This window comes from Anoplophora glabripennis, unplaced genomic scaffold (assembly GCF_000390285.2).
Source record: "Anoplophora glabripennis isolate ALB-LARVAE unplaced genomic scaffold, Agla_2.0 scaffold44, whole genome shotgun sequence".
NCBI classification, from domain to species: Eukaryota; Metazoa; Arthropoda; class Insecta; order Coleoptera; family Cerambycidae; genus Anoplophora; species Anoplophora glabripennis.
In genome coordinates, this window is record NW_019416229.1 from 705,070 (window position 1) to 723,623 (window position 18,554).

The window sequence follows — 18,554 nt, forward strand, 5'->3', positions numbered from 1 at the left end:
TAGAACTAGAGTACTCTGTATATTGTGAAACATTTAGGTGAGGTACTTGTATAAGGTTTTTGCAAAGAATAGTAAATATACAAGGTACTTTCAAATTATGTGTCATAACTATAGTTATAGGAGGTTGTAAAAGATGCAAGATGCAGGGTACCGAAATTTAAAATATATGATTTGTTCCAATATACAGAGCCTTCATAAATGTTTACAAGACACGTGACCGTCGAGCTTAGGTGATATTATTATTATAGTTAGTTGTTTAAATACGTTTTTTCCACAGTCGGGAGTAGAAATCAATTTGTATGACATCAAAATTAAAACAGAATTAGTCGATTATTCCCAAGGGAGTATAATGCTCCCAAGGGAGTTTACATTATGGAGAACGTTTTTCATGCAAAAAAAAGATAACATTGAAATTATTTATTGACATTTAAATTAAATGTTACATTTGTACAATTTTCAAAATTAATATTAGAAGGAATATTACTTTCGCTTACATTTACAGTTTTTGTGATTGCGCTAGTAGTGGTACCTACTAAAACCTGATTAGCAATTTTGGTCTTAGTTTCAATGGAGTTCTCGACATAACCCTCAGCGACTGTCGTTGATTTCCAACCAGCATGACGCTTTATTGTCGTGATATCCACACCAGCATCTGCCAGTAATGTCGCTGAAGATCTTGGTAAGCAGTGACCAGTATAACATGCAGCATCAGGTAATTTTAAATACGAAGCTACTACACTCGGAATTTTTCCCATGATATTCTTGCCAACTGGCTGAGAACTACATTTTCCTGCTTTGTAGTACAAAAAAAAGGCGCTTATGCTTGACGTGGGGAGGACGAAGGGACAGGTATTTTCGAAACAATTCAAGCATATTTCCCACATCGGTAACACAAAGGTTCGTGGAATCTTTGTCTTAGTGTTTGGAATTTTTACAATCAAGGAAGAGCCTACATCCTCAATATCATCTACAGTTAAATTGACTAGTTCATCAGTTCGACAAGCTCCGGCAATCCCCAGAATTAATCCAACCTATAAAAAATCAAAATACTTAATAATTGAAATACCTAACAACAAAAGTAATCTTACCTTAATCATTAAGAATTCTTTGTCATCTGCACTTGATAGAAAAAGGTCCATTTCACCCTTTGTCAATATTTTCGATTTTTTCGCTTGATATCCGTCACCGGTTCTTTTCAAAAATGCGATCAGCTTGGGGAATTTGCTTATATCTATGTTTTCGTAAATTATCAAGCATGACTTAACCATATAATATTGCGCCCATAATGTGGAAGACTTGTAATTCTTTGCATTTTCACTGAAGTATGCCAACAAAACATTCTCGCTGTATACTTGAACATTTTTCTTGGCGCACCACTTTTTGAACCGATTGTAGGCTAAATCGTATAAAGATCTTGACTTCGTAGGCAGCAAATTGCTTATTGCAATATTTGCAGCCTCCACAATCTCTTCCGACTCACAATTATTCATTGTGCACTAAACAAACTTTAAACTAAACCAAACTAGCACCTTAATTTGACAATTCTTTTTGTTTGTTTATTTTGTAGTTATGACAATAACTCAACGACTACTAAATAAATGCTCAAATCCGAATACAATAATTCTGGTGCTACTTACTTCATAATGACAAAATATGTGTTTTTAAGTTAATGAGACCGTGGAAAAAATAGTATATACCATTCGGGAGAGATGCTATTTTGTCCTCGGTGCATTGTAGCCCGGGCTTCAAATTGCACCTCTGCCAAAATAACGCATTTCTCTCCCTTATAGTATAATGTACTATTATTGTTTATCACATATTGTAGTATTTTCTACTATGTATTTTCAAGTGTTTTTCATTTTTCTACTGTATTTTGTAATCACTTACTATATATTTTTTGATTTTCCCTGCTCTGAAATTGGGATTTTCCAGTGAGCAGTTGTAATTTTAAATAAATAAATAAATAAATAAATAAATTACAGGGCTAATACTAGTAACGAGAATTCCCTAAATCTTGGCGTTACCAATATTAATGATTCGTTTACAATGAACAATGACAAACTGTTACGTCTATGCTCGATAATGCCACCGTTGACTGGTTGAATAGAATTTCGTAAAAAAATACACCAATCACAGCCGGTGAAACAGAATGTTGTGTTTTAATGTAATCTTGATCTTATTGCTTTAATTTATCTGAAATTTAATTTGCCAGCGCGAAGGAATTAAATAAAATTACTCACCCCCACAAACTTTCAATTAGTCGTGGAATATACATGGTGTCCCAGAATAACGTGTACAATGGAAGACCACAGATTCGTGGACTCAAAATAGGAAGATTTAGGCTAATTCACCTATATCCATAATCGCTTCGTTTGACCCCTAGATGACCTCAAAGTTCGTGAAAATTTTTTAAATTTTGTAAATAACTCGAATATGTATTAATCGATTTTCTGCTTTCAATCTACAAATTTTGATGTTATACAGAGGGTTTTTTAAATCTCACAACTCCTACAAAATTGATGTATGGTGATAATATCGGTTCATAACTTTCCTCTTTTGGGGAAATAATGAGAATTATTTTTTATTTGATAGGTGATACCATTTGGAAGTTTTTGGTCCTCTTGACATTATCAAACTGAAATTACAGTCAACCTACAAAATCAGTGACTCTAGCACTTTGTTAAGTATTGTAATATGGGTAGCAAGATAATGTAGACATTTAAAACATATTTTTTTGTACCCAAACCGCTCACTTAATCAAAATTATACAAGGGATCCAAAAACTTCCAAATGGTATCACCTATCAAATAAAAAATAGTTGTTAATATTGCCCGAAAGAGGAAAAAGTTATGAACGGATACTATCACCATACATCAATTTTGTAGGAGTAGTAAGTTTTAAAAAACACTCTGTATAACACCAGAATGTGTATATACATTCAAAGCAAAAGTCCACATCCCAAAAATAATCAAAATTGAATAATACGTATTCGAGTTATTTACAAAATTCTAAAAATTTTCACGAACTTCGAAGCCATCTAGCGGCCAAACGACGCTATTTTGGATATAAGTGAATTAGCCTAAATCTGCCTATTTTGTGTCCACGAATCTGTGATCATCTATTGTACACGTTATTATGGGACACCCTGTATATTTCTAATTCAGTACGAAAAGCAATTTTTCTATTTTTTTTAGGAAGTTATTCTTTCGGGACATTTCACTTAATAAGATTCGGTCCCCTCAAACTTTTTTTATAGTTGCGGCACTGAATTGAGTAAACCATTGCTCCAAGTTTCGTCTATCTACACCAAACATCTGAGATATCTCAACGAATGTGATATATTTTTATTAATTTCAACACCCTGTAACAAGTGGCTTTAGAACCTTGGTCTAAAAACATACAAGAAATAACCCCCTGAACTTATGACACGGACTTGGAAACACAATATACCCATAAAGTAATTCAGCAAGAAAAAAAATCTAAAACCTTAAACGATAATAATTCGTTTCGTAGAACGGAATTAAACGAATTTGTTACAATAAACAAATTTAATAACCCATTTACTGGTCCTTTCAAAATGCAACTATTAAAACGGTATTTTTTTGTCGTATAAAAAACCACTGCAAGTAGAAAGTTTCTTTTAACTAAATTGAATACGTGCATTTCTTATGCAGTATAATACGTGTTTTATTTTGATTAAAATTGGTAAAAGAAAGCATTTTTTCAAAAACTAAATGAACGTTGGGGTCAATGTAAGAAATATATATTGTATTTAAAATCGAAGGTAACCCCATACTTTACCACAGTAAATGTTGATAAGAAATAACGAACATAAATATCTATTATTAATTATTACGGTAATTAAAGAATAAAAAAATGGTAGGCGTCATGCATTATGTGAGCGGTACCTGTGTATACACTGCTTAATGCAAATAATGGCCCTAGGCATGTCGTTTTTCTTCTTTGAAAAGAAACCTTGACATTAATAATAGAACAATGAAAGCAAATATACATTCATAGCAAAACCGGAGCATGTAATACACACTTCAATTTGTGCAAACCGGAACGGACTGCTGAAAGGATAAAATTGGAAAAAAATGCAATTTCGTTCAACGGTCATGGAAAAAAACGCTAACAATAATTGATAAAAATATTTTCTGAAATACGAAATTGATAGGAAGTTATGACCGAGTTCAACAAACCACATGAATTCAAAAATCTTTAACAGCTTGTAAAAAAATCTTATTTTGATGATAAAAATAAATTAGTATATTAGTACCTATATATAAAATATATATCGTTGAAATTTGTTACTTTTCAGGGTCTATTTGCGTGATTTTAGTAGATTAATTTGGTAACTATGTTGAATTTGAATATTTTATCTATAAAATGTCCTGATTTAGATACAAACATTAAAAAAAGACACAATCTTAAATATCTATAATTTGTTGGTTTAACAGATATTCTTGGATAAGATCATGATAAGATTATGTATAAGTACATCGTTTATGTACTTATAGATACCAAAAATTAATAGGAATATAAGTAAATAAAGTGTTATTTGGCAATGGATTCAAAGAGGTACCTATATGGATCAGGAAGGTATCTATATGAATACTACTCCTAGTTCAATACAAAAAATAGCGGAAATAATGTATATTTGCCTTTTAGTATTTGCAGTTCAAAAACGGTTGTTATACAGCAGCAAGCAGTACATTAGGAATGCTAGGTACCTATTTACGTTTAGGAACTAAATCTGTAACGGTTTTAATGTATCTGTTGGTTTAAGAATTCAACATAACGATTAGTATTTTTAAGTTGTATATAAAACAACACTGTAATCCGTGTAATTACTATAGCTATAGCATAATATATAAAAATTTAGGTTCAATGCTCGCCAGATCTGAATTACCATAACACTACCGTATTTAAAAAGCGACAGACATGGATTTTATTGTTAAATCACAGAAGCTTTCTAATGTAAAAGTTGAAAGAAAACTTCAAATTGGAACATATTGTCACCACTTGGAATAATTAAAAAATCAATCTTTCAAATTTTTGGCGGTTGTACAATTTCCATTTTTTGTTTACCATCTTTGCCAAAAGTACAATCTCTCAAAAAATAAATTTAAAAAAAATTAACATATTTTTCACATTTTTATATGATTGAGGAAGCTACTTCTACTTTACTAAGGAAATATGTTGAAAAAAATTGAAATAACTTACCCTTCAACTGCAGCCGCTAAGAATGAGACACCCAACAAAACAAAATACAACATATTGGTAATGTTCTTCGACTCAAACTGATACACTAATAAAACACTGCGTTATATCGACATCCACTTTTATGATGTGTGTGTATTCTAATCAATGCTCAAAACTTGAAATAATTCTAGATATGGCTTGCAATCATAGCTATTGAAACAGATCACTTATTTGGTAAGTGGAGGAACTAATTTGATTGCTAAATTATAAGTTAGAAAGAATTCGTTATGGTTAAATGGGTAATAATATCTTATTTTATTTATACAGGAAAATAATGTTGAAATAAAGAAAACGTGTAATACCCTGTATCACTGGTAATTCTTAGGTGTGCAGTATACTGTTTTGGAAAGAAAATTAAGTAGGAAGTCGGCGGTAAGCGCTAATTAAATAAAACTACTTTAAGTGGGGTGAAAATTGTCAACAAATAAATAATTGTTCAATTTTTAAAGTGAAAGCTAGATTGACCAATAATTGTTATATGTTAGTGACCCACATTACAGCAATTCTATTATCTGGCTGCATATTATCTGACCTTACATATATCAATTGTCAAATTACTGTCATTCCTTCAAAAACTTAACCTCTAAAAGCTACACGTGTTTTTAACAATAACTAGGACATAATTAAGAAAAATGGTTTCTAAACGCAAGAAAAAGGTAATGTATCGAAATTTTACTTTGTATGTGATAATTCAATTTATTTTTCATTTTCATAACAGTATTCAACTGGAGAGGGGGCCCAATTTATGACACGAAAAGCTGCTTTAAAAAAGTTACAACTTTCTTTAAATGACTTCAGGAAGTTATGCATTTTAAAAGGAATATATCCAAGAGAACCTAGGAATCGGAAAAGGGCTCAGAAAGGGAAGGCTGGCATTAGAACACTGTACCATGTGAAGGATATACAGTTCTTGTTACACGAACCTATAATCTGGAAATTACGTGATTATAAGATTTTTAATAAGAAAGTGGGACGCGCTAGGGCGGTGCGAGATTTTGAGAAGCTAAATATATATTTAAATAACCATCCAACATTGCAATTAGATCACATAGTGAAAGAACGGTACCCAACATTCATTGATGCTTTAAGGGATTTGGACGACTGTTTAACATTGTGTTTCTTATTCAGCACATTCCCATCTCTAGCTCATGTACCAAGAGATCAATCAGCACTGTGTAGAAGACTTACTCTCGAGTTCTTGCATGCCATTATTGAAGCAAGAGCGTTAAGAAAAGTTTTCATATCGATTAAAGGGTATTACTATCAGGCTGAAATTAAAGGACAAACGATAACGTGGATAGTACCACACCACTTTTCATTTACACCACAAAGTAAGGCCGAGGTTGACTTTAAAATAATGTCGACTTTTGTCGAGTTTTACACCGTTATGTTGGGATTTGTTAACTTTAAAATTTATCACAGTTTAAATTTGTTTTACCCTCCAAAATTGTCGTCAACGGTACGAGCAGATAGTGAAAAGTCTTTAGTAGATGAAGACGCTTTTGTAGCAGAACGAGTAGCAGCTTTGAATTTCGCCGTATCGAAAACATCAAACGAACCAATAGACGAGGATTTAGAAATAGACAGTTTCCAAACAGGCGAGGAAAATGCGGAGAAAATTGAAGAAGCAAAGAAGGAAGCCGAGAATATCAGGACTCTCAAAACTCTTTTCAAGGGTTTAAAGTTTTACTTAAACAGGGAAGTTCCTAGGGAACCACTAGTGTTTATTATAAGGTGTTTTGGTGGTGAGGTATCTTGGGATAAAACGCTTTTTGTGGGCTCAACTTTTGATGAAAATGACGAATCGATCACTCACCAAATCGTCGACAGGCCATCGATGGATAAACAGTATATTTCAAGGTATTTATAGAATATACAGGATGTTTTTAAATGAAATAGCAAAAATGGTACCCGTGAATGTAGAGCAAAAAATAAGAGAATTGAAGTAAAAATACCTTATATGAAAGTTGCACCCCTGAGGCGATATACCCTCTTAAAGAAGGGGATTGAAATTCACATTTTAATTGTTTTCTTTAACATGAGGAATGCTAGAGGCACCAATCTTGGTATGATCATCCTACTAATAAAGAGACAACTGTTCAATGTTTGTTTGATCATTGGCGTATTTTATAAAGGAGTGAAACAGTCAACCCCATTGCAATATTTTATTAGAAAGTTTTTATACGAAGCAAATTATTTATTTAAAAATATTTATTGGGAAGACTGATTTATTGCGCAACTTTTTTACCTCTTGTAATTTTTTGATAAAACCGATAGTTTTCTAGTAAAAAAATTAGATGCGTCATCGTTCACTAAAGGGGTAATTGCGAAAATTTGTAAAAATAAAGTACGCGGAAGTCATAACAAATAAATTGTTATTTATCATATTAATAAATTGACACTTTCTGTCAACCAATAATTAGTACCAATTGATTAATTTATTATCTGAATAATTATGACAAATAATATTTATACCAATGACGAATATGTCGACATGCTCCAAGTGTTTTTCGAATCCAGAAAAAATAGTAACGCTGCAGTAAGATTATACCACCAAAGATATCCAAACTGATCGATTCCTCATAGACAAACATTGGCCTCGGTGGAAAGAAGGCTTCGCGAAACTGGTAAAATACAGCTCAATCGTGAAGGTGTCGGAAGAAGGCGTTATGTCCGAACTGTTGAAACTGAGGAAGCTATACTGCAACATCTAGAACAAGACTGTGGTACAAGCACAAGACAGGTGTCCAGGCAACTGCAAGTTTCTCACAGTCTTGTATGGAATGTAGCTCATGAAAATCTTTTATACCTTTTTCACCATTAATCCGTGCAAGAATTGAATGGCCCTGATTTACCTAACCGCATGCATTTTTGTCAATGGTACATTAATATTTTCAGGCATGACTTAAATTTCCTAATGAATATACTTTTCACCGATGAAACAAATTTTCCTAGAGTAGGTGCAGTAAACCTTCATAATGTTCATTCATGGTCGGAAGAAGATACTCATGAAATATTTGTTTCAAGATGTCAACATAATTTCAGTTCAAACGTTTGGATGGGAATTGTAGGAAATCCTCTAGTAGGTCCTTTTATTATTCCACACAGGCTTGGAGCGGCCAAGTATCTTAGATTTTTGAATGAAAATCTTGCAACATTACTTGAGGATGTACCACTCGCTACACGTCAGGTGATATGGCATATGCACGATGGAACGCCTGCACATAGTACACTTGCCGTTAGAGAATTGTTAAATTTAAATTATCCGAATCGCTGGATTGGTCATGATGCCCCTGTTTGTTGGCCTGCACGTTCACCTGACCTAACGCCTATGGATTTCGTTTTGTGAGGACGTATAAAAAGTATTATTTATGCCACTCCTGTTGCCTCCTTAGAAGAACTATGCTTAAGAATATTTCAGGCAACAGATGACCTTCGCAATAACCAAGAACTGTTTGTGCGAGTGCGCTATAACTTCAACAGACGTATTAGGTTATCCTTGCAGCAAAATGAAAATTATTTCGAGAATATTCTTTAAATTTAATTTTGCATTTCTTGTTTTTCGTTTGTATTAAATTTTATTTCAGATAAATAACTTTACCTAATACATATGTGCCATAGTCATAAGTTATCAAACATTTTTCATTAATTAATAGCAAATTATTCTTAATGTTATTATTAAATTACCAGCTTATTGACATAAAGTGTCAATTTATTAATATGATAAATAACAATTTATTTGTTATGACATCTGCCTACTTTATTTTTACAAATTTTCTCATTACTCCTTTAGTGAACGATGACGCATTTAATTTTTTTACTAAAACTATCGCTTTTATCGAAAAATTACAAGAGGTATAAAAGTTGCGCAATAAGTCAGTCTTCTCAATAAATATTTTTAAATAAATAATTTGCCTAATATAAAAAATTTCTAATAAAACATTGCAATGGGGTTGCCTGTTTCACTCCTTTTACTCCAATGATCGAACAAATATTTAAAAGTTGTCTCTTTATTAGTAGGATGCTCATACCAAGTTTCGTGTCTCTATACTCCGCGGTCGAAATTATAGAGTGATTAAGACATAATATAAAAACACTATTACCATAATGTGTATAAAATATAAAATGATTTTTATACGGTTCAATATTATTTATCTTTGTGCCGCTCGATGCGCATATCGATAGAATCTATAATCGTGTAGAGACCGAGTTACACTGAATGTCGATCTATATTATATCTCTATTTTTTGCACTTGGTAGGGAATAGGGAAATGCTTTTTTAGTGGGTGTAAACGGACTTGATTTAACCCGTCCTGAGAAACATCATAGCATAAGCGTAGACGAGGGGTCTAATTCCATGGCTATAATAAATTTATAAATTAAAAAAACACAATTGGGACGTTTTAAAATGCTATAATAATTAAAATGGATCAAAGTCCCTGTTATAGCAAACCGTAAAAAATATTAGATGTTATGTTTTATTATCTTTTTTCATTAATAATAATAATAATAATAATAATAATTTTTATTCATTCACTTTACAGCAATACAGTGTTTATGTTCAACAGCAATGAAAGTACATGTGAATGAAAAGGGAAAAACATATATATAGCATTATTTTCTATAACTTGTTGCCTTTTACGCAGACACGCCAATGGATTTTCGTTCCCGGCACGCTTCATCCCCCTTACTAGTCCAAAAGCTAGCCATGAATCACTCTCTATAATTTCGACCGTGGAGTATAGCATTCCTCATGTTAAAGAAAAAAATTAAAATGTGAATTTCAATCCCCTCCTTTTAGAGGGTATATCGCCTAAGGGGTGCAACTTCATATAAGGTATTTTTACTTCAATTCTCTTATTTTTGGCTCTACATTCACTGGTACCATTTTTGCTACTTCATTTAAAAACACTGTATAAAAAATATCTATATGATTGCAAATACTCAAGATTTGAAAATGGAAAAAAGGATCAGATAAGTTTACAATGTATTATAGAAAAAATGGATATGTTGAAATTTGTATAAAATTTGAAAAAGTAGACAGTAGTAGACCTTTGGACAACTTGTCTTTTTTGTTTTTCAAAACTGCAGAAACATAAACCATTAACTGTTGCAACAAAATATGTAATTTTATTTATTCGAAATGATGTAATAGAAACACCGTGTTGAGTAAATTATTTAAGACAAGTGAAATTTTTATGCAGATATTGATAAACGCGTTATAAAAATGATAATGATTCAATTTTAATACCAGTTTAGAAATATACATATACCAATAATGACAAAATGAAATAATATTTACTTAATAGTTTATTGCCTTCATATTTTTGTCACTTTCAAAAAAAAAATACTGCATATTGTAAAAGACTGTTACATACTAATTTTTTAAGGTATTACATTCAACCTCAATGGGTCTTCGATAGTGTCAACGTAAGGCAACTGTTGCCAGTTAACAAATACTTCATGGGTGAAGTATTACCCCCACATCTCTCACCATTTACTGATAAGGAGAGGGACCAATTGTATATTCCGCCGGAAGAAAGGGCTCTGTACGATCCAACTTTGCTGGAGGAACAGCACAGGAAGGACGAAAAGATTGAAGAGGGCAACGAGAGCGAAGAGGAGGAAGAGGTTGAGGAAGAGGAAGAAGAGGAAACGGAGTTAATCGAGGATGAAACAGAGGAAGAGGATGAGGATGAAAACAAAGAAAAAGTAAGTCAATTTTTTTGTAATAATTTTTATTTGTATCACATTATTATTTTTTACTAATACCAAAATTGAGACAGATAAAAGCAGTTTTTTTTTTTATTCAGAAACCCAAGTTGTCTGTCAGTAAGGGTGAAATTTACAAGGAAGTCCCATGGGAAAAGAACAGGCAAGAGAAGCAGGAGTATCGTCTTAGAGAGAAGATGATAAAGAACAAACACAAGAAGCTGTACAAGAGCATGATGGCGGGAAGAAAGGAGAGAGCCAAGGAAATCTGGTTATTGAGGAAGAAGAGAAGGCTACATGATGAGAAACAGACGGACGAGAAGAAAACTAAAAAAACACAAAAGAAAGCAACTAAAGTGCCGAAATCAGCCAAAAAAGTGCAAAAACAGAAAACATGAAGGGAAGATTAAACACAGTTGTATAATTTGCCTTTATTAATATAAATTTGATAAAATCGCTTGTTTAGTATCTTCCATCATATATAAATAAATTAGCACAATTTAGCGTACACTGCTTAGCTTGAAAATATACACGTATAAATTACACTGCGGTATAAAACAAAAAAAGTATAACAACAATTGTCCTAAAATTTCACTTACCACTTAATATATTAAAATAACAATGTAACCTAGAATTGGTGTGTACCCATACAACTTAATTGTAAATAATACAATGCCATGATTCCTATAAGTCAATAGACTTAAAAATCAATAAACATTACTGTCTAATCCTCATCGCTTTCCTCGTCTTCGAGTTCCGGCATTGGGAAACGCAGTATTGCTGCTACTCCAGTCAGTTGCTCTAATTCTAGAAACGACAAACTTTGTAACTAACAGAACCCAAGAAAAAAGGTATATATGGAAAAAATTTAGGCTGCATAAAACAAAAAATACATACGCTCTCCCGAGATGTGCAAGCTGGAAAATATTTTAACGTCTCCACCGTATTCCCGTGCTGACTCTACTATTCTTACATATTCCTTACGAAGGTTCACATCTTGACACCTGCAAGTATTTTTAGTGTTGTGAACATATGGCCGACAAAATCACCAGATTTTATCCTTTCAGATTACAAATTTATTCGTTAACTGGGACGTTATCAATCAATATTTATGCTTTATGTTTGATATGAAACTATTTAACCTACCTAAATAAATTATCGGAAATTAACAGGGTCTCGATGGCCTGTGCCTCGTTAGCCTTCTCGATATGTTTCTTGCCATAAAAAGCTCTAGCAGGCTCACACTGAAGCATAGTGTAAAAAGTTTCCAAGGCTTTCACCTCCCCTGCGGCTTTGGTATCGGAGATTTTGGCCATTACTGCGGGATCTTGAAGCACCTCTAAAAACAAAGTTCTTACAGACATATTTATGAAAAAGACATAAAGCATTAGTGGGACTAGATATGTGCCTGTAAACTATTCACGAAGAACAAATTATCTGTTACGCCTTTAATTTGTGCAAATTTACTCATTTCTTCTGTCTAGTATGAAAGAATAATTGCTTTTTTATTTGCATTCAAATATAGGCAATTTTGACTACACATATCTTGTATAATATACACATATACACACTTTTTGTATAATTTTATTAATATCAGTCAAATCGTCGGTATACATAGTTAAAGCTGTTTTTTTTTAATAAATTTTATATTGAATTCATATGGAGAAAAAAAACCTTGGGTCCTAAGGATGAACCTTATGGTACGTCCATTTCAACTGAGCAAGAATCAGAAGTGACTATTTTCATAGAATCAGAAGAAACAAGTTGTATTATTGCTTTGGATATTTCATAAAACTTGCTAATATAGCAAGACATTTCTTATGCCATTACCATAAAGTTTGCTCATGTTTGATCATGATTGAATGCAAACACTACAAAGATCATAGAAAATACCGATAGAGCCTTCACCAAATACCTCTAATGACTTCTTCATAAAAAGAATTTGTAGCAGTTATGGTGGATAATTTCGAAGGAAAATTTAAGATATTCAGAGGATCCAAGTAAGTATATTGAAATACTTGGAAAGGTAAGAAGAACTGTGACAGGTCTATAGTTTTCTACCGACACACAATTATTTTTTTTAAACAGGTAATATCTTTTAATAATTCAGGAAAGATACTAGTTTGAAAAGAGAAATTTATTAGGTACGTTAGAGGTTAATACATTTTAAAACATATTTGATTAAGAACATTTATCTGCTCCTGAGAACTTTTTATTTTTTAATTTTGTTTTTAGTGAAGTTCATAACAGTTCACTTTCACAGAAAATGTCTAGATAGAGAGTTTGATTTAGCTTTTTATAATCAGTTATAATATCACAAGAGCATAGAAAATATTCAATTATACTTCCGAGTCACGAGACGTATTCTGCGAAACACCACGACAGCATAGCTGGAGTGGTGTTTTAAGGATATACGTCGAGTGAGGAGGTTAGCATAATAGAATATTTTCGTTTGCTCGAGTGGTATTCGATACGATTACATAATGAATTAACTAACTTTATTGGTTACTAGTTGATGTTGAATGCCCAATTCTTCAAGATACTTGCCAATTCTTCAGAAGTTTGAGCAGAAAGTTTATAATTTCGCTGTTCACAAAATTCAGTAAACTGCTTCCAGACATATTTGTGCGTTTTTAAAGTATTTTGGGGAGTTAGATTCTCTATTTGTTGATTGATTTCCAATTCAGAGCTTGAACCGAAGCGTTCCATTTTTTTTTAGACGTTTATTGACAAATGTTAAAACTATCGTTACCATGACATAATTCACATTGTTGGAGGAGGCGAAACACCAAAACGGTTGTACCACGTCGTCAAGAGTATAATCGCTTATCAATACATAGTAACTACGTAAAATTTGTAATTGCTATTGGCTGAATTTCTAATGAATTATATAATCATAGTGTATATCACTTGAAAGTGAAAAAGTCCAACAGATTCTAAAATAAATGTTTCTCCTCTAATTACATGTTAAAGATAAATGCCAGCTGCATGGTGCTTTCAAAAACTTTTGTTTAATTATTCGCTAATGATACTGTAGAAAATAACAATTCTGCGGATTACAGCCTCTTTCAGTATTATTGGATTACACCTGCAGAGACTAAAGATTGTTCATCACTAGAATTACCAGACATAGACCAGCATAACTAAATCACTCTGCTGTTAGAACACAGGACTTGGTAAACTCGCTAGGTCTTCAAATAAAATAAATTTTTTTAGTTTTGTTTAGGCAAGTGTAAAGTATTAAATAGGAGATAATTTTCTGCAACTGTATTATATATTAATAAATTATATCTGCATATAGGCATTTGAGTATTGACTATTTATATGTATTGTTATTAAGGCATTGCCTAATTCTCAAATGTATACAATTTTTTAAATAATTCCCTTGTATTCATGATATTTACACTTCGATAACTAAACCAAGACTAGCACTCCGTTGACTGAAAATTATACGTGGCCAATGCGCACAACCTATCATTACAGCTCAATTGCCTTGGCTGGCAATATATAACTGGAACGGGTACATAAGTGTATTCAATACTGGATAGGGCTATAGTCCGCAGAGTAGTTGTTTCCCATAATATCATTAGTTAATCGACTAGTGCGACACTAATCATGCTTTCATAGTACCTATAAATTCACTCTTTGATGCATTGTGCTAGTAGCATTGATAAAAAAAAGAACCAGGGGCTGTTCACTCTCCGACCGTTGACAGATTTGGACTTTAATAAACAATATAGAAAACTGTGCAATTCGGTGCAGGTTACTCAGTTCAGTGATGTTCTGTAGTTCAGTAAGTAATCACTGAAAACAACTTAACTTGCACCTAAGAGCGTAATATTCTAAATTTGCTTTGTATTGTTCATATGTGAACTGTCGAGTTAGAATTTTAAGTTAGCTTTGAAAAGGACTTGCGGTTGAAGATAATGGACTGAAATTTAAGAAATAGTACATATTTAAATTTATGTCAGTCTGATTGAATGAGAATCTGTATCGGACAGCAATTTAAATCTGTGCTGTTTATTTGCTAAATATTAATTCACTGAACTGAATTAAATTTCTTTCAGTACAGTTGAACCAGTGAAATAAATATAGTCAGTGTTATCCTTTATAACAGGGGTCAGCAAGTAACGTTAGGTGGCATCCGGATACTTTTGAAAATTTTTAAGGAGATCAAGAAAAAAATTCATATTAAGGTACCAATTTTTTATTTTAATTTGCACTCAAAGAGTGACAGCAAAAATCGCCCGTTTTTTCACAATTCACAAAGAACTAAAGAAAATAGATAAAAAATTGTTTTTGGTCTCAAATTACTCGTCGTAAAAAATTAAGACGAGCATAGCTTTTAGTTTTTTGAAAATGTTCAAGAATTACTCTTATTTAAGGGTTGAAAAGATGCCCAAAATGAAGAATTGAATATTACCAATAAATATAAAAACTATTAGCATGTGAATGATTCTTGATATAGAGAAAGATTTATTCTCATGACTGAAATAAGCATGTTGAATTAGAAAATCCACCCTTAAGCACACTCAGGGGGTGGAATCATTCCCAAAAATAGAGAATATCAGAAATAATTGTAAAAATTCCAAAAAAAATAATATATTAAGATAATTCACATGCTAATAGTTTTTATATCAATTGGGAATATTCAAATTCATTTTTGGCATTTTTAAAATAACTAAGGGAACTGAAACGAAAAACTAGGCCAACTTGTCAAAAATTGCCCAGATAAGTACTTCAACACTAAAACTACCGTTTCATAATTTGATAATAAAATTTTCACAGAAGTTACATTTATGATTTATATTTTGTGTTTGTATTTGCTTAATTTAAATATTTGTCTAGTTTGATTGATTTGGGTAGTTTGTTTATATTGGTGTGGTTAATTAATACAGTAAAAATCTGATGAATCTGTCATTTTCCCAAAATTTTCTTATTATTAAAAAAAATTGTAATTTTTGTGAATAGGATAACATCTTTTATTTAAATTTGTTTAATAGAGATGCAAACATTTTTCACACAATTTACTTGCGTCAGATTAAGATTATACTAAACTATACGTAATTGTGATGAAGTAATTACCAATTTGTATTAAAATTGTTTAATTTAAAAAAAAAATTAAATTTTAAAAATTTCTAATTTTTGTGACTAGGATAACATCTTTTATTTAAATTTGTTTAATAGAGATGCAAACATTTTTCACACAATTTACTTGCATCAGATTAAGATTATACTAAACTATACGTAATTGTGATGAAGTAATTACCAATTTGTATTATAATTGTTTAATTTTTAATATCAACAAGGTACTACTAAAAAAAATAAAATAAAAACTAAATACAATGTATTTACCTTTGAGAGAGTGTTTGAAGCCTGAAGACGAGTGGATTAACATGAACTTCGATTTGTTGTCCAGTAAGACCTTGTTATCAGTTTTGACTGCTGTTTGAAACATGTACTCGTAAAATTGATCCCTTACAAAACCTGGAGAGGCGATCAATACACATTTAACTATGTCAAAGTTCACGTGCCTCAAAATAGCTTGCATAACATTATCGTAAAATTTATTTAACCCCTAGAAAAATTGGAATTTACTACTGTGAAATTCATCAGTAATTTTTTACTACAAACCTTCTCGTGCTGTTGCACAAATCCTTTCCGTTTCCTCGGAATGGAAACGTCAATTTTGGCTCTGATGAGAGTCATACTGGGTGTAATCAAACAGACATGGGCCAAACCTTCCTGCATTATAACTGCAGCAACGTCTGCAGTTTTCGTTGGGTCACAAGCTGTATCGATACGTTCCAAGGAAATGGAATCCCAATACTGTTTCCTCAGTGAAAATTTGCGATTCAATTCTAGATCCAAAGTGTGGTATGCGCCCATCTAAAAGTTGCGTATCATGTTTTAAAATAGAAAAGTATTAGAAATTCATAAGAGTTAAAATGAAATTAAATCTGTTTGGCTCCTACCTTTACATACTGGTTTTCTTCGATATTCCTCCCTTTCAGCCTTAGCATACATGCCTGAGTATCAAAGTCAATATTCTCTACGGATATTGTTAAGGTTGTTCTTACTCTATTGGAAGATGAAGAGCCTGTGGCAGATTCAGTTTGTACCTTGCGAATAGTGGTACTTCTTACTGAATCCCCTTCAGATATGAGGTTGTAAGCATGCCACATATCTTCAGGCTCTTCTGGGATGAGGACTATATGGCTAAAAAAATGTGTCAATTAATATTACATTTCGTCCGTCATTTATAATAAACAAAAATATAATTACTGTATAAGGTTCTAATCAAATTTACAGCAGGTGTTAAATATGAGCATAACCTCAATTCCGAAACAGATAAAAATTGCCTTTAATTACTTACCCCTCACCCTCTTTATCCATGTTTCTTTCAACCAGTTTCATTTTGATGGACTTTTAAAAACGTAAAACACTGTACAAAACGATTTACTTGTGGGCAACATGATATTCTGGTGACACAGCTTATCGCGAACTTTCATGACAGCTTCCGTGGCCTCGTGTTTATGATTATCACATTCGTTATGTCGGGAGTTTTCGGTAGGACGCAACCCGCAACTACATATATGAGAGAATTAATGTAATGTAGGTTGCATACAACTTTGGCGTAATGGCCAATCCATATTAATTTTAGATTATATTTTCAAATATCTAAGAAAAATTAAGGAAAACTAACAATACATATAATATATATGTTCATATTTTAAATATATTAATGTTTAATATGAATCGTAGCACTAATAATTTTTTGAAATATTTTTTAAAACAAAATCACCTAATAACACATTTTTTATTTAAACGACATAAGTTAATTATTATTAAATACAAGGTTATTTAAAACAAAGGAAATAAATTATTTCTTATCAAACTTTTTTTCGATGTGATAATAATGTATATATTAATGCCTACCTATACGATTATTAAACTTTTTCTAGTAATTGTTCATAGCTGTAGAATTAGGTATTACTTAAACTCTATAAACATCACAAGAAATAACTTCATGAAAAGCAAAGTGCACTTAAAACAAGACAATATTAAGAATTCTTATAGAAATTTATCGGATCAAAGATCAAGGAATAATATTCAAAGATTGAGAGTTACGAAATTTCTAAAAGTTTTATAACTAGATATATTTAACATTTAACTGTTTTATTTCATTATCAGGAAAATATGAAAAATACTTTTAAATACGACTTACCATTGACACTAGACAGGTACAAAATCCCCAATTGAAGGTGTATTATGGTTGACTGGGTCTAAGTAACTTATTTCAAAACTTTTTTAACAAATTATAATAGCTTAGTAATAGTTTAAGTTGATTTTTCATCTGTATATTTATTACATTTTGTTACGTAAAGTCAATAAAACTTTTGGTTTTGCTTCATTTTGTTCTAAATACCTAGCTATTTATTTACATTCGTATACTCAATTATTTTTAAATTAATTTTTGTGTAGCAAGCTTAAATTACTTTTCTTTCATTTGTTAATGCCCATGCCATTTTTGGGGTCTACGAAATTGTAAATTGCAAAAGTTATACATCGAAATA

At 31.7% G+C, this 18,554-nt stretch overlaps 3 protein-coding genes across 4 annotated transcripts in view; 1 reads left to right on the forward strand and 2 right to left on the reverse strand.

Moving 5' to 3' along the window:
* LOC108917672 (regucalcin) overlaps positions 1-5,594 on the reverse strand; it is a 35,467-nt gene extending 29,873 nt beyond the window's left edge. Inside the window, exon 1 of one of the 2 annotated variants that reach the window (XM_018724397.1) lies at positions 5,227-5,594. In XM_018724397.1, coding sequence (XP_018579913.1) covers positions 5,227-5,279 — 53 coding nt within the window. In that variant the 5' untranslated portion in view covers positions 5,280-5,594. The remainder of the gene's footprint in view (positions 1-5,226) is intronic. The other variant, XM_018724399.1, reaches the window with a different exon arrangement.
* Positions 5,595-5,812: 218 nt separating this feature from the next.
* LOC108917671 (pescadillo homolog) lies at positions 5,813-11,431 on the forward strand. Its single transcript, XM_018724396.1, has 4 exons — positions 5,813-5,921; positions 5,984-7,125; positions 10,656-10,977; positions 11,079-11,431. Exons 1-4 carry the CDS (start codon positions 5,898-5,900, stop codon positions 11,373-11,375), a joined length of 1,785 nt encoding a protein of 594 aa, XP_018579912.1. The 5' UTR covers positions 5,813-5,897; the 3' UTR covers positions 11,376-11,431.
* Positions 11,397-18,532, reverse strand: LOC108917673 (protein pelota). Its single transcript, XM_018724400.2, has 8 exons — positions 18,206-18,532; positions 17,354-17,565; positions 16,953-17,196; positions 16,612-16,866; positions 16,333-16,555; positions 12,124-12,316; positions 11,875-11,981; positions 11,397-11,784 (listed from the first exon to the last, which is right to left on the reverse strand). Exons 2-8 carry the CDS (start codon positions 17,392-17,394, stop codon positions 11,702-11,704), a joined length of 1,146 nt encoding a protein of 381 aa, XP_018579916.1. The 5' UTR covers positions 17,395-17,565; positions 18,206-18,532; the 3' UTR covers positions 11,397-11,701.
* Between the last annotated feature and the right edge of the window lie 22 nt (positions 18,533-18,554).